At 39.2% G+C, this 15,767-nt stretch overlaps 1 protein-coding gene across 2 annotated transcripts in view; it reads right to left on the bottom strand.

Annotated features, from left to right (window-relative positions):
• Positions 1-15,767, bottom strand: part of TES (testin LIM domain protein) — a 54,227-nt gene that overhangs the window by 20,342 nt on the left and 18,118 nt on the right. For both annotated transcript variants that reach the window (XM_008521800.2, XM_008521801.2), the window contains exon 2: positions 10,183-10,268. In XM_008521800.2, coding sequence (XP_008520022.1) covers positions 10,183-10,268 — 86 coding nt within the window. The remainder of the gene's footprint in view (positions 1-10,182; positions 10,269-15,767) is intronic.

Below are 15,767 nucleotides of genomic sequence, written 5' to 3'. Positions count from 1 at the left end.
AAGTAACAGGGACTCTATTGCTACTTCAAAAGCGGAATTTACATCTTGGGTTGTTATTGTTCTGGTCCAGGCAAGATGTGCTATAGCTTGGACTAGAGTATTTGATAATGGAGATGGAAAGAGAGGAACAGATTTAAGATCTCCTTGTAAAACTGACTAAACTTTGTGGTTGAATTGGATGGAAAAGGTTGATGAAATGTCTCCAAAACTGAACTATTGATAAGTTTGAAATGCCTATGAGACAGAGTAAAGATATCAAGTAGATTGTACAATACACAGAGCTAGCGTAGAAAATAGAAACTCAGGAGACAAGGAATGGCACACATGCACATGAGTTGAACAGATCACCTTCACTTCCTGGCGGAAGAGTAGAGGGATAGGTGAGGACTCAGGAAGGAGTCTGGCAGAGGAGCAGAAGCTGGAAAAGGTGACACAGGAAACGGAAGTAGAGAGACTTCGTGGTGTCAAAAACCTAAGCTGGAATGAACATAGGGGTGCATAAATCTCTTTGGATCATAATGGTAAGCGAAATAAGCCAGACAGAGAAAGACAAGTACTGCATGACTTCACTCATATGTGGAAGATAACAAATACATGGATAAAGAGAACAGATTAGTGGCTACCAGTGAGGAAGGGAGTTGGGGGGTGTGGACGAAAGGGATAAAGGGGCACATAGGTATGGTGACGGATGAAAATTGGACTACTGGGGGTGACCACGATGAAGCGTATTTAGGAATTGATAAACAATAACGTACACCTGAAATTACACAATGTTATAAACAATTACAATCCCAATAAAATTACTTGAGGGGGAAAAAACCCCCTAAGCTGGAACTGAAATACAGGGCAACAATAGCATATAAATCAGAGGGGGATCTGAGTTTCAAAAAACATTCTAATATCCTTATGTTGTTCAGGAAGATATTAAAGATATGGATTAACATTAGCCGTTGTTACTTATGCATGTTAAAATATCTAGATAACTAAAGAAAGAAATATCATATATAATTTCTAAACTAATATAGAGAAAATGAAATGAAAATATAAAAATGCAATTAGTCAAACAGAAGGCAATGAGAGGAGAAAAAAGAAAGAGGAAATTTGGACATGTAGAAAGCACAGATCAAGATGGTTGATATAATCCAAATGTATCAATAGTCACAATAAATGGACTCAATTCTCCAGTTAAAAGACAAAGGCTTTCCTTGGATAATACAACAAAATCAAACTATACGCTATTTGTACAAGACATTTAAAATTTAAGGACATAGAAAGGATGAAAGTATAAGGGTGCAAACAGACAAACTAGGCAAATATCAGCAAAAAGTAAGTTAGATACCTATATTAATATCATACAATTGGACTTTAATGTTTTTTCCCTCAATGAGTATTACAGTAACCACTGTGACAAAAGTTTAAAAACACCTCTATGAGGTAACAATTCTAAACTTAATAATATAGCCTAATAACCTAACTTCAAAATGTATATGCAAAAATAATAGAACTACAAGAAATAAATGGATAAATCCATTATTATAATGAGACTAAAAAAATTAGAAACAAAGATTAGAATAACACAATTAACAAGCTTGATCTAACAGACACATAAAAAAATATCACATCCAGGGGCCACCCTGGGGGTGTAGTGCTTAAGTTTGTGCGCTCTGCTATGGCGGCCTGGGGTTCTTGGACCTACCCACCGCTTGTCAAGCCCTGCTGTGGCGGTGTCCCACATACAAAATAGAGGAAGACTGGCACAGATGTTAGCTCAGGGACAATCCTCCTCACAAAAACCAAAAAATAAATAAATCATATCCACTGACTGAAGAACATACATTATTTTTATGAGCATTTGCACACTTCAAAAGTCTGAACATACACTATGGCATGGAGCAAGTCTCAAGAAATGCCCAAGGACTGATCATCAACCACATTATCTGAACAGAATGCAATTATGTTAGAAATTAACAGCAAAAAAGCAACTAGAAAATACTTCTTTAAAAAAAATAAAAAATTCAGTGTGGAAAGAAACACAACAGAAATTAGAGCAAAAAACCTTTTCGGAAAAAAAGAAAACAAAACTTTTTCTTGAAACTTGTGGAACACAACTAAAGGAATGCTTAGGAGGAAATTTATAGTGAAATGCTCAAATTTAAGAAGAAAGAAGAAAGGTGATTAAACTAAGTGTTCAACTCAGGAAGTTAGGAAAAATGCAGAAGCAGCAATAAATACAAGAAAGGAAAATAAAGATAATAGCAAAAAATAAGAAATAAAAAAATGTCTGCTTCTCATTAGGTGCAGAAAAAGCATTCAATACATTTCATCATCTCTTCTGATTACATTTTGTTTATCCATTTTAGCTATAGAAGAGAACTAGAAAGGATTTTTGAGAGGGTTTCTGGGGGGAAAACCCCACAAACACTTAGCATACATCACACTTAGCACATTCACTGTAGGATCTGAAGCAAGGAAGCAACCTGGCTACCACCACTTGATTCATACTGTCCTGTGGGTACTAATCAGAGCAGTGAGCAAAACCAAAGACATACAAGTTACAAGGATTCATCAGAAAAGGAGAAACTGTTGCTGTTCACAGATGCCATGACTGATCATATAAAAATGCAGTGCGTTAGCATCAATAAGAGTTTAATAGATTTTCTGGATTAAAAATTAACATAAATAATTGGATTTCTCTACATCAGAAAGTTAGAAGAAACAAACAACTAAAAACTCTTAAATGAATCTCTTTGCCAAATAAATTATTAAAAAATTATAGACTTTTTTGGGTTCTGAGTTTTCTTAAGGTGAACTGAAGATATCAGATCTGACTTGTACAGTTCCAGAAAGAGAGAGACACAGGGAGAGAGTCAGAGATGCAGAGATATGAGGGGTGGGGAGACAAACTATTTTCCTTGTGCACACATTGGTCAGAAATCTTTATTTGGTAAGAATCTGCTGAAGAGTTTGCATATTCTGGTTTAGCTGTAAAAGACTCTTCCATCTGCTTATCTCACACTCCCATCTAGTGGAAAGGAGCATCTCATTCTACTACAGCATGTTCTCCATTCTTGTTCTTTGGTTAACAAAAACAATATAATTATTCATAAAACTATCACGTTGCTTTTGAATCAAGGTAAAATCATACCTTCCTGAGAGGAAAGAGGTGGCGTGGGAATTTAGTTCTTAATATAGATAAATAGAGCCTTATATGGCTGTGAACTAGGGCATGCATCCTAATAATTACAAAGTAATACTGTTACAAGGATATGTGAAGAATCCTGGACTGCCTTTGGGAATGTTTATTACCCAGTTCTACACCAGCACGACACGTACATCACAAAATAAGGGGAGTTAGAGTTTAGAATTTGAAAGACAAATAGTAAAAGAGTAAGTGAAAAAAAGCCTTTCGGTTTCTAAAGCATGCACTACGACAAGCTGTAGCAGGGTTATATAAATTATATTTACTATGAAAGTGTTACATATAAAAAGGTACATTACCAATGATATAAGAACCATCCCTATACTTTCTCTTATTACTTGTCTTGGCTACTCTTGGAAGATTCACATTCTGAGGAAATCCGTTTTCCCTACACACTCCTTCACTCACACAACATAACTTTATTAAGCAAGTAAAATCAGGTTAGAACAATGCAGCAACAGCACCAATAGCAGCAGCGATTAGGGAAAAAGGAGCCAATGAAACTATACTATGATCGATTATCAGTTTTCTAAGTGGAGAAAACCTATGATTGATTCATTATAGTTTTTAAAATCATGCATACATTATAAGCCTTGTCTGCATCCTCGCTCCCACATGGTGACCTGCAGTAACAGAGCCCTTGGCAGGAATGCGACTCAAGAAGGTGGGATGGTTCTTTCAGATAGAGTTGTCATCACTGAAGCAGCTGGAATGACCACATCCCTTCCAGACCCCTTACACTGGAGCTCCATTTTCTATAGTAGAAAGGGACAGTTACAAACCACTCTGCAAGAAAGAAATCTACAAAGTCTGGGCCAGGTGCCAAGGGCTATGGATTGTGGAAATCTGTAGTATTTACTACTTATCTAGTTTAAAAAACTGCTTTAAATTCTTTTCTTGGAGTTGTAGTCTCCAGTGTTTTATATTTGAATTTCCCATATTTAAATTGGGAAATTTTGTTTATAGAAATCTTTTAAGAACTTTTAAAGTCATTTGGAAGATAATCCAATAAATTTATTAAAAGGAAGACCTTGTTGAGGAATTGGGGAAGAAAAGGATACTGTTATCTTGGTATCCAGGAGAAGACACGAGAATGAGTGGGACATTTGTCACATATTTAATTTCAGCCTAAAATAACCCAGATTTCATCCTTCTTAAGAAAATGAAGAGCTTTTAAAAATTGGTTTTATTTTGGGGCCAGCCCCATGGCATAGTGGTTAAGTCCGGTGTGCTCTGCTTTGGCGGCCCAGGTTCGTGGGTTTGGATCCCGGGTGTGGACCTATACCATTCATCAGCCATGCTGTGGTGGTGACCTACATAAAGTGGAGGAAGAGTGGCACAGATGTTAGTTCAGGACTAATCTTCCTCAAGCAAGAAAAGAAAACAAGGAAGATTGGCAACAGATGTTAGTTCAGAGTGAATCTTCCTCACCAAAAAAATACTACTACTACTAACTGGTTTTATGTCAACCTAAAACAAAGAGGGATGGGTGAGCACAGTACTCATGTGCCAGGGGATATGTTTTTAAGGTTTGTATAGTATCTTTCTTCAGATGATTCATAAATAGCTTTTGATAATATATATAGACTTAAATAGTTTATATTTATTTGAGCTATAGCAATCTGATAGCAGTTTTTGTAGAATATATAAATCCAGTCCCATACTTAGCACAGCTGCCAAATCTCTGAATCTTCTACATTGTCCTATAGAGCAATTCTCCCCAAAGTCTCCATGAATGTTAATAAAAGTTGGGGCGGGGGTAGGGTGAAGGGGGAAGAAGGAGGGGATTCAGAATTAAGTTAGTTTAAAAGAGTTGCTTTTCTTACGACTTTAAAAGATGCGAAGTTAGACTGGGAAGCTCTAAGGTGTGGGGGGAGGAAGGTTGTTTGTACTAAAAAGTTCTTTGTACAAAAAAGTTTAGTGTGTTAACACAAACACACACAAAGATTAATAAAAGTATGACAAATCAAACTGTACACTCGGAATTTTACACTACGCCTTTGGAGCTCTTGAGCTAAATCCAAGAGACGACTAAAATTATCAAAATCGCTGCCTCAGAAAAATACATAGATTGACAGTTTCAAGCTAAAAGCAGTCAAAAAACTATCCCTCATCTCCCCAAAAGAGAAAAATTTTTTGTGTCAGCATTTGTAAAAATTATTATTTTTCCAAGGCAAGCAGTGGCAACTGGAGTGCTTTGACAGGCTGCCAGCATGCACAGTGATTTAGAGGCACGGTCGTGGCAAGGCTACAAACCGTATTTTAAAAGGGTTGGAAGCTGCCCTTTTACAACAGGGATATACATATATGGACTTAAGCATGGGCCTCTGTTATAGAATTCAACACAGGCATTAATCCTTTTATGGTGGGGAATTTTTAGTTTTCAGCCAGCTCTAAACCCATCAGAAATTCTCTAAACACATGTACGCTATATTCAAGTAACACTTTTCTTGCAAAATGCAACTGTTTTATTGGAAGGATTTATCAAAAATAAGACAAAAGAATAATTCTAGTATTTATCTGATAAATGATCTATGGTTCCAATGATATTACTACACTTTCATTATGAAATAATTGGCTATAAACGCCTTGAAATCATGAGTTTGTCTTGCATTTCATAAATATTTGTTATCTCTAAATATTACTTGAAAGTGTGCCCAGAAGACAGTAGTTCTTATGTGGTAAGTATCAGGCATCCCCAATCTTTTATTTTCCTCTAGTCTTGTAATCATTGGTGCATTGAAGGGGAAAGCTCACAGTTAAAGGACCCCATTGTCCACAAAGATGTCTATGTCACAAAAGCACCACACTTTAGAGAAGATATCTGGTGAATGCACGGTTCACTGGTCATGACAGTGTACAATGGGTTCTAGTTTCTGCTCTGCCATGTAGAAAGGTGGTGATAAGGAAGGTTTTGGCAAGCTTTGGATCCAAATTCCAGCTCTGCCATCCATAGATGCCATGCCTGTCGTATGTTATTTAAATTTCCAAGTCTTTGAATTCTCATATATAAAATGGGAATACTACGACTTATCTCAAAGGGTTTTATGAGGATTAGGTACACCCAGGTACATAAAGTGCTGTGGTAAGCAGAATTTTAAGATGGTCCCTATGACCTTCACCCCCTAGTGTTACTCCCATGATGATACTACTTTAAATGGCAAATGGGAGATTATCCAGGCATGCCTAATCTAATCACATGAGCCCTTAAAAAGCACCGAGTTTTCTCTGGCTGGGAGCAGAAGAGGAAGTCAGAGAGATCTGAGGTGCAGAAAGCACTCCACACACTGTTGTGGGCTTTAAAGACAGAGGTGGCCATGTGCCAAGGAATGTGAGTGGCTTCTAAAAGCTGAGAGCAGCCCCTGGTTGACAGCCAGCAAGAAAACAGGGATTGTCGGCCTACAACCACAAGGAAATGAATTCCTACAACCACAAGGAAATGAATTCTACCAACATCAGGAATGAGCTGGAAGCAGATTCTTCCCCCAGAGTTTCCAGATAAGAGTCCAACCTGCCCAACACCTTGATTTCAGCCTTTCGAGGCCCTAAGCAGATTATCCAGCTAAGCCTGCCCAGACTTCTGAGCTAAAGTAAAAATGGGTGTTGAGTTAATTAACAGGCGTTGTTTTAACCTGCTAAATTTGTAGTAATTTGTTATGCAGCAATAAAAAATTGTTACAAGTGCTTATTGGTGTATGACACATAGGAACTGTTTATAAATTATATTTCTTACTAATAACTCATAGGCTCAAACAAGTGATTTTAACTTCCTTGGGTTTTAGGTCTTTGATCTATAAAATGAGGTGTGGTTAACTAAGGGACCAATTCCACTCTGAACTTCCATAAGTCTAAGAATTCATTTGCAGCTTTTTACACCTGTTGTAACACACCTTGAACAGGCAGTCATGCCTGCTGGAGCTCTTCCACTCCCTCTCCAGATCCACGCCACACCCTTCAGCGCCCTGTGCTGTGCCCTAGGAGGCGGACCCCTAAGAACTGCAGCCGTGGGCTACCTGTCCCCAGCAACGGAAGGTCCCAGCAGGAGATCCGTCCGAGTGAGGAATAGTGAGGTCTAAGTATTTATTTCCTGGCTTCCTACAAGAGTACAAGGTGTAATGGGAAAAATGATCCCTAACTTTACTTGGGGGTGTGTGGAAACAGGGCAAGAGGGTGCTATGGACTGAACTGTGTCCCCCGCAAATTCATATGTTGAAGCCCTAACCCCCAATGTGACTGCATTTGGAGATAAGAGATTTTAGGAGGCAATTAAAGTTATAGGAGGTCATAAGGGTGGGGTCCTAATTTGATAAGATTGGTGGCTTTATAAAAGAAGCAAGAGAGAGACCTCTTTATCTTCATGTGCACACACTGAGGAAAGGCCATGTGAGGACACAGCAGGGTGGCCGTCCAGGAAGAGGTTCCTCACCAGAACCCAACTCTGCTGGCACCCTGATCTTGGACTTCTAACTTCCAGAACTGTAAAAAAGTAAATTTCTGTTGTCTAAGCAACATAGTCTATGGTATTTTGTATGGAAGCCAGAGCTAACTAAAATAGGGGACAAGGAAGACTTCTCAGAGGGAGTGCTTAAGTTGAGACTTTGAAGAATAGTTTCCTGGTGGTGAGATGGAGGATTTTTCCAGGCAAAGAAAACATGCAACATGGCACAGAAATTTCAGAAAACAGCATGTATCCAAGCAGTTGAACACAAGGAGCTTGGAAGGGAAGTGGGAGATGACGCCGGAAATGCAAGCTGAAGCCAGATGTCGAGGTTTAACATCAAAGACCAAAGACTTTGCTTAAAGGATCAAGTCCAGCAGGAAAGCACTGAAGGTTAAGCTACTTGCAAGTATGTAAGGGTATCCATTTTCAAAAGACCATTATCGTGGCTGTGTGGAAAGCCAGACTGGTAAAAAGTGGAGAATAATTTAGCTCTGACTTTCACAATGTGCCTCATGAAGCCCTAAGTGTCTTAGAAGTCAAGGGTCACCATGAAGATGGAGCAGGCTAAGCGGGCAGGGTTCTGGGACCCCATGTCACTTCAATCACAGCAGTTCTGTGGCCCTAGACTAGACCTGGAATCTTCCTTACACTCGCAACTACCAGCCTAGAATATTTTACTTCAAAGACTACTGAAAAATGGCTCATCTGGAGGTCAAAGGCACCTGCCCTCAAGCCTTCCAGCTGTGGTGAAAAAGTCAGAGAACTATCAAGAATTCTGAGAGAGAAATGCGTCTGGACTCATGCCAGGAAGAAGACAGAGCTACTAGGTAACACCGTCTGGACGGACTGAATAAACCCAAGCTAGATCGGAGGCCGTGCCAAAGCCCAGTCTTTCAGAGCTCTTAACAGATTCCCGGACTGTACCCAGGTAACTAAATGACTCGTGCAGATAAAATAAAAAAGTGAGTTTCAAGCCACAGCTATCTGCCTTTATCTGACATATTTTTATCTGAAAATATCAGATTATAGTGACCTGCAATAGAAAAATAATACAGAGCAAACAAAAGTTACTATAAGTGAATCTTCTGCTTTAGAGAAAAGATGCTGTCACTTAGGAATAAGCTTCAAAAATCTCATTAGCAGTTTTTGGTAACTGTATGGATGAACTAAAAAGAGTATCTTAAGCTTGTAAAGTAGGAACCGTGTCCAGCAGAGGGCAGTGCAGCTCTCCACAAAACCCACTGTGAGCACAACAGAGCAGTGCGCGCATGAGGAGCTGAAATACTCTAACCCATGGAAACTATTTTGTGTCTAGCAACTTTACCTTTCTGAAACATGACAGATATAATGCCTAACCGCTACGTTCCTTGAAAAGGCAGCCCAAGAAGGAACTATTAAGTCTTATAATTAAAAAATTCCTGCAAAATTTTCACTCCCTAAGAGAAAGAACTGTAACATCATTTCTGGGAGCGCTGAGGTTTCTGTTACCTTCACTATTGAAAACAACTGTCTTTGTTTCCTAAAACTTACTATATAAACTAGCTTTTAAAAGAGCCTAATATCCCAAATTTTATTTGTTTATAATCTCCTTTAACTTATACTGTACACAGCCCCAGAATCTGATGAAATTTTTTATTCTAGAGAGTTTCCTGAGGAAATACACAGTAAGGAAGTAGTTCTCAAGTGCGATTCATTCTAACAAAGCAGCTGCCATCCTAATAATGTATAGTTGATCATCTTTATTGTTTCCGTCTAACAATAACGTGCTGATTCTAAGCTTTGAACAGACTTATGAACTACCATTATGGTCTTGATAGCCGTTGATGAACATTTATGTCCTTCCTAAGAACAGGTTTAAAACATTGATTTTAGGTTTATATGACATACAATATTATTTTAAAAAATACATGCAAGTAAGATCTATACAAAATTCACATTTTTGATCCACTAACATTTGTCCTCTGTATATAGGCACTTGATTCAAATCAAGACACTGACAATCAATTATTACTGTTTTAATTATCATTTTAAATTCAAGTACTTCAAAGTTTTTTAGTAGTGAATTTATAGCCGAAAATTTTGAAGAGACCCAGATTCAAGTCCATTTCCCAACAATTAGGACATGAATGCTCCATTCATCATTCATATTTACTATTTATTGCAAATATATAGACAAGATGTGCAAAGTTACCAACTTTTAAGAAAAGAATAGTAATTAAATTAATAAAGTCCTTGGAGAGTACCGCAAACTTATTTGCCACTCAGAAAAGAGACATTCAGTATTCTAGACTCATAGGAAATCTGAAGGACAGCAAATAAATCAAACAATTCTAAATACAGTTACTATGGTCCAACGAGCTCAGTCAAACTTAATAACAGGAAGACAGAAAAGCTTTATTTTTTATTTATTTCTTAGAAAAGAATATAACAGATCTGCAACTTAGCAACCATGCCAGAGAAGCTGTAAGAGCTCTCCACTGTCTGAGCGAGCACTGCCAAGGAGCAGGGATTACCAACGTGGTTGTAGTTTTCAAAAGATTACCTCCAGAAGTGCAGTTCGAATCCTTCACATTTTTCTTTGCATTTTAAACAGGGGGCTCCAAATCCTTGCTCATGACCTAACCCCATCTGTTAAAGAGAAAACAACATAGATTTATTATTACAATTTTTAAAAATCTAAAAATTCAATAAATTAGACTTTTAATTCCACTTACTACTCCTGTTGATAAAACTTTCAAACAAATCCTTTATGAGTATCATACTGTTTAGTCAATGACGATACCCAGGTATTATATGGCAACTCCAAGTACATATATAACATACTTTGCATTCTTATTGCTTTCTTCGTGAAAAGGAAAGCATGAGCATACAACTGTCCAGAAGACTACAAATATTGTAGTCACAAAAAGCCATGAATTTATATCTTTGTCCACTACGTGCCCTGTATATAATAGGTACAGGGAGCTTAGAAAGCAAGTCTGGCCCCAAATGCCATATTTTGCAGCAAAGATGGAATGTGTGAAAGATCTCAGGAATTATAATGAGAATATTGTTATTTTATATTGTGATAAACATAATAATAGCAACACCAAACATATACTGAATGCCAGAAATTGAGGTAAGCACTTATCAAAATCTTACAGAACTTCATAAAATGCTTATAAGGTAGGCACATCGTTCTCTGTTTTAGAAATTACAACTGAAATTCAGAGTCTATGGAACTTACTTAGGATCAAAATCTTAATAAGTGGTAGAGAAGAGACCTGAGTCCAGGTCTGTCTGACTCTGAGGCCTGTGCTCTTATGCCTGGGGTGGGGTTGGGGGATGTACTGTTGCCCTTATTATAGCAAACCAATTCTTTTTTTTTTTTTTTACCATATTAAATAGTAATTCTTGGGAACTTGCTGAGACATGACCTGATAAGCAGAAGGGCTGGGGGTGCACATGAGGGAAGGACACAAGAAGGCAATGTAAGCTCTTCTACCAACTATTGGTATTCGAGTAAAAAAGATCAACTGGATTTGCATCAGCACATTGGCAGAGCATCAGCAATCAGCTTATTCTGTATTTTAAATATCACATCAGTGACTACTGACAAATTCATTACCAGTTAGTACCTGGAATAACAGTTCAAGCCCGACAAATAACAGATCTTTTTCAATGGCATCCTTTTGTAACCCTACCAAGTAGTGTTTGTCACTATTCATTCAAAACCACATTGTAACTTGTTCCTTGAAAGATCAGCCTGACCATGCCCTAAAGTTTAAATGAAGCCCTTCCTTTTTTCCCTGAAGAAAATTACCACATCCTCTTACCATAACTAAGGGCATATTAAAGACCAGCTGGTCCACCAGCTGCTTAGGAGAACCCACGTTATTCTTAAGTCAGACAATCTCAAGCATACTTTCTAACGGTGATAAAATCTGTCCAGCATTAACTAAACTTCATCACCTTTGCCATGTCTACATTATCTATTTCTGGAGGAATTAAAATTCTCTAAATTACACTTCTTTCTTTTTGAGAAATCAAATTGTTTCCTTCTCACCAATGATCATGGCTCACAGTACAGAAATAAAGTGGGCTAAACAAAAGACAGAGCGATAATTATTTGAGTGTTCTGGTCTTTCGTAAGGTGTGCAATTAAAGAGTTTTCTCCAGTACGATATCCACAGTAAAGCGAACAGAAAATCTAAAAGATGTATTCTTTTTCAAGCCCTCTCTAGTTTTCCATTCAGGAGAGTTAACAATCCTGAATCCACCTGGTGTATGGATTTGCTCCATACTGTGTTCCATGCATCTCCTGCTAAACTCCAATCCCAAATGAAAATTAAGACATTATTAAGGCTTAATCAAATAGCTGAGCTTCAATCAGTTGCTTTTACTCTCTTGTATATAATTCAGAGTAAGAAATACATTTTATCCCATGACACAGAACATGCATATACACATACAAACTTATGTGTGTATAAGTATGTGTAAAACCTAAAACAAAGATTTACTGGCTTAGACGATAACTAGAAGGGAGTGTGCTTTTGCCTCTAAATTCAATGGCCACCTAAACAAACTCTTGCCAAGTCTGACTCACCTGGTTGGAGCAATGCTGGGCTTAATAAAAGACTGCAAACATACTGGAACAACACCATCTTGTTCTCTGTTTCTGAATGAAACTTGAAAGCTCAGCTAATATAACTAGAACCCCACTTGGTCAGCAGAGATTTTACAGTAAGGCCTCAGGGTAGCTCCCTGCTGGTTTACAAAGTCAGCCTTGGAAAGGGTAAGTTGTTTCCTTCCTACCTGCTTTTTACCTCCTTAAAATAGTAATCAGTTTATTTGTTAGAATTATTAGAACTGGTGGTATTCCGTGAACATCTGCTCTTTTAAAGGGCCCCACATATTCTTAGCGCTGGACAGGCCCAGGCATCCCGCTAGTGTAAGAGGTCAAGAAACTAAAATCCAGAGGAGAGGTGATCTGCTCCTGGTTGCAAAGCTAGTCAACAGCAAGCTAACCTAAAACTCAGGGTCTGCCTCGTGCCCCACTGTGCTGCTGGGGCAGACCTCCGCAGAGTGTCTGATGGGAGCCCTTCAGTCTTCCAAAGAGATTCCTGGCTCATTTCTGCTTCCAGGAAAAGGACTACAAGCCCCCAAAGCCTCCTGCGATACCTCTAAATGTAGACGACTCTTGGAGAGCTTTACAAAGGGAAGATTTGAATCTGTCAGGGAGGTCGGGAAAGCTCTTTTCAACAAGTGTTGATTAAATTTCGATGGAAAGGATGAGCAGCATCCAGCTCAGCAAAGAGGAGGAAGTACTTTCAAGGCAGAAGGGACACCTTACGCGAGGGTCTGTGGCAGAAGAGGGCGTGGTAGGGACCGAGGAAATCTTAGAGCACTTGAAGGGTGCCAGGGCAAGCCTTGTAACAGGCAGAGTGGAGTTTTTTCCCTCCTTTTCTTTTCCCAGGGAAGAAATAAACATCTGAAGCATTCGGCCCCACATCTTGGGCCACCAGGTTTAACAGAGGAAATGATGTTCCCAGAGAGGATGAGAGGAAGCGCTAGAGAAAAAGCCAGACATGCGAGGGCGGGGAGAAGAGGGAGGGTGCACCTCTCCGCTCTGCTACCCAAACCTCAGGGCGGGGACCTTAGGGAGACCAGGAGACCCGACTGAGAAATGGAGTAATCTGCGAAAACAGCAGCCTGCCCTGGGAAGAAAGCAGTGCTCCAGTGTTCTTCCACCCCACTGGCCTGCCTGGAAGGCCAACTTAATCTCCGTATAGGTTCCTTCCAGCGTGGCTGTGACCACCTGAAAAAAGTACTCCCACCCATCTCTCCAACCACACACACTTTCACCTTCTCCACGTGCTCAGACGTAAGAAGCGAGGAAACCGAAAATATCCCAGAGAGAGAAGTAGTAAGTGAGAGGGTGGAATGGGTCATGGCAATACGAGACACTCTCTCCTGCTCTATAACTGGATGGAAGCAGTTCTAATTAAAAATAAACACACAAACAAAAAACACACCCAGCTTCAAAACCACTGTTAGCAGCTAAAGCGATTAGAGAGTTTCAAACTGGTGATGAACTTACTTCCGTAAGGGAATTTCCTTAAGAGAAATTATTTTATAGCTATAAAAGTTAAACCTCACTGACACCAGCACTGAAGATCTCTAATTCATGCCACCTTATTGGGTAGGAACTTCCATATTCTTACCCTCTTTAGCAATCTCGGTTAGGAGAAAAAGGCACAATGCCACTCAAACAACAAAGATACGTCGTTCCCACTCTAGCGTTTTCCCTGCTCAGTAGATTGCCTTGTTCTGGACTCGATTATAATCCAGAGTGCAATTGTGTTCTCTAATCCTGTTAAATCCAATTTATATGATGGAGTCACATCAGAGCAGACATCTCTCTGCTGGTGTGAGGGAAACTTCTTGTGCTTCTGTTCCCACCCCGACTTAGGCATCTAGGCATCCGCCATTCTCCCCTTCACGTGTCAAACACACATCAGGAGAAGGAAAATGTACAAATTCTCCTCTGCAGTAAACTGAGTTTCAGAGCCAGAGCTGTGCCAGGTATGGTTTCTCAAGGCCTATTCCCAGGCCTTGTGGGGCAGAGGTCACAGTAGCTGGGATTTCCCATCTTTTCCTGGTCTCAGTTCAAGGATCTAGAAGCCCATCTGCCTAAGGGCTCAGCCAATTTCTCTCCCTCCTTCACTTTGTGTTCAGGACTCCCTGAGAGCCAGGACCCAGAATTCTTCTCACTACACCTTCTCCCTTCTCGTCACCCTCAGCACAGACCACACCCTCTGTACGGTCCTTCTTTCTTCCTCAAGAGCCATGGCTGTTGCTCTTGGACATCTAGATCTTATAGGTTAGTTTCTGCCCAGGTGTCTGGACTCAAGAATTCTTGATAAGGGGTAAGAACAGGGAAGGTGCTATTTAAGGATACCCAGGGTATGTGCAGGGGTATGGTGGAGAGGAAGGGGAGCCCAGAAAGCTCCTTAGCTAAGGCAACCCGGCTGTTTAGAAAGTGAAATCCAGATCCTTGGACTAATACAAACACCAAGACAGGTGTGCCTGCATATGTTGTGAGAATTAGCTACACTGGGTATTAGGAAATGATCAAGAATTACAGGGAAATATGTCAATTATAATTCAACTGAAAAAAAAAGAAGAATTACATGGCTATTGACACCAGAGAACTAACAAAACAGAGAACTGTGAAAACAGAAAGATCACTGGAGGACAGTCAGGAAAACTGTGATCTGGTCCCAAGGTGTCACTGCCAAATTTAGGGATTTTAGAAGTCATTTTTTTCTTCTCTGGGCTTCATCTAGATAAAGAAGGAATTGAACTAGATCAACTCCAAGATACCTTTTAATTCTAAAATTATGACTGCAAATCATGTTCAGATTAACTTCATCTTTGTTATTCAACATGGTCATCTGCTCAATGTTTAAACACTAATTAGAAAACAACTTGAGAAAGCCAATGTCATTGGCTCTTACATGTCAGAATCAGTTGAATTCAGCTTGGAAGAGTAGTTTATAAAGTATACATAGGAAACAAAAAATTTAAGTTCTGAGGGATAAGACTCAGTTCTGTTGCATGTAATTATTTCAACAGCAAATGTGATACAATATTCCCCACAGAGTCAACACTTGGTGCCTAAAAGCACATGTTTTTCATAAGCACACAAGTCCCAAAGCTGTCTACTTCATATAATTTTAGTAATACATTCTGGCCAGCATCAATACAAGGATATGACAGATTAATTTTTCTTCTTCAGTGTCCAAGAAAACAGGTCGTCTCGAGTGACTATATTCGGAAAAACTACAGTCAGGCTTTGAGAATACCTATCAAGGTCCTTTGAAAAAATAAAAATGACTATAATATTTATCCTGAAACACTAGTCATACACAAAGACAACTTTCTAAATATCTTTAACTGTAGACTCTGCATACTGAACTTCTATCCCCATGATCTGTGCCTCCAAACACCCCCTTTTCCCCTGCTTATTTTAGAGTAAGAAATGGGAATGGAATCAATTTCTCCATATTCATAATTTCAGGCAACCAGATAGGTTGGCAACATTTCAGGTGACCTTTCTGACCCAGGAAAGGGTATTGCATGTCA

This window comes from Equus przewalskii, chromosome 4, assembly GCF_037783145.1.
Source record: "Equus przewalskii isolate Varuska chromosome 4, EquPr2, whole genome shotgun sequence".
In the NCBI taxonomy this organism is placed as follows: Eukaryota; Metazoa; Chordata; class Mammalia; order Perissodactyla; family Equidae; genus Equus; species Equus przewalskii.
The sequence above is the reverse complement of the archived record's forward strand: the minus strand, read 5'-3'. Positions and strand labels throughout refer to the sequence as shown.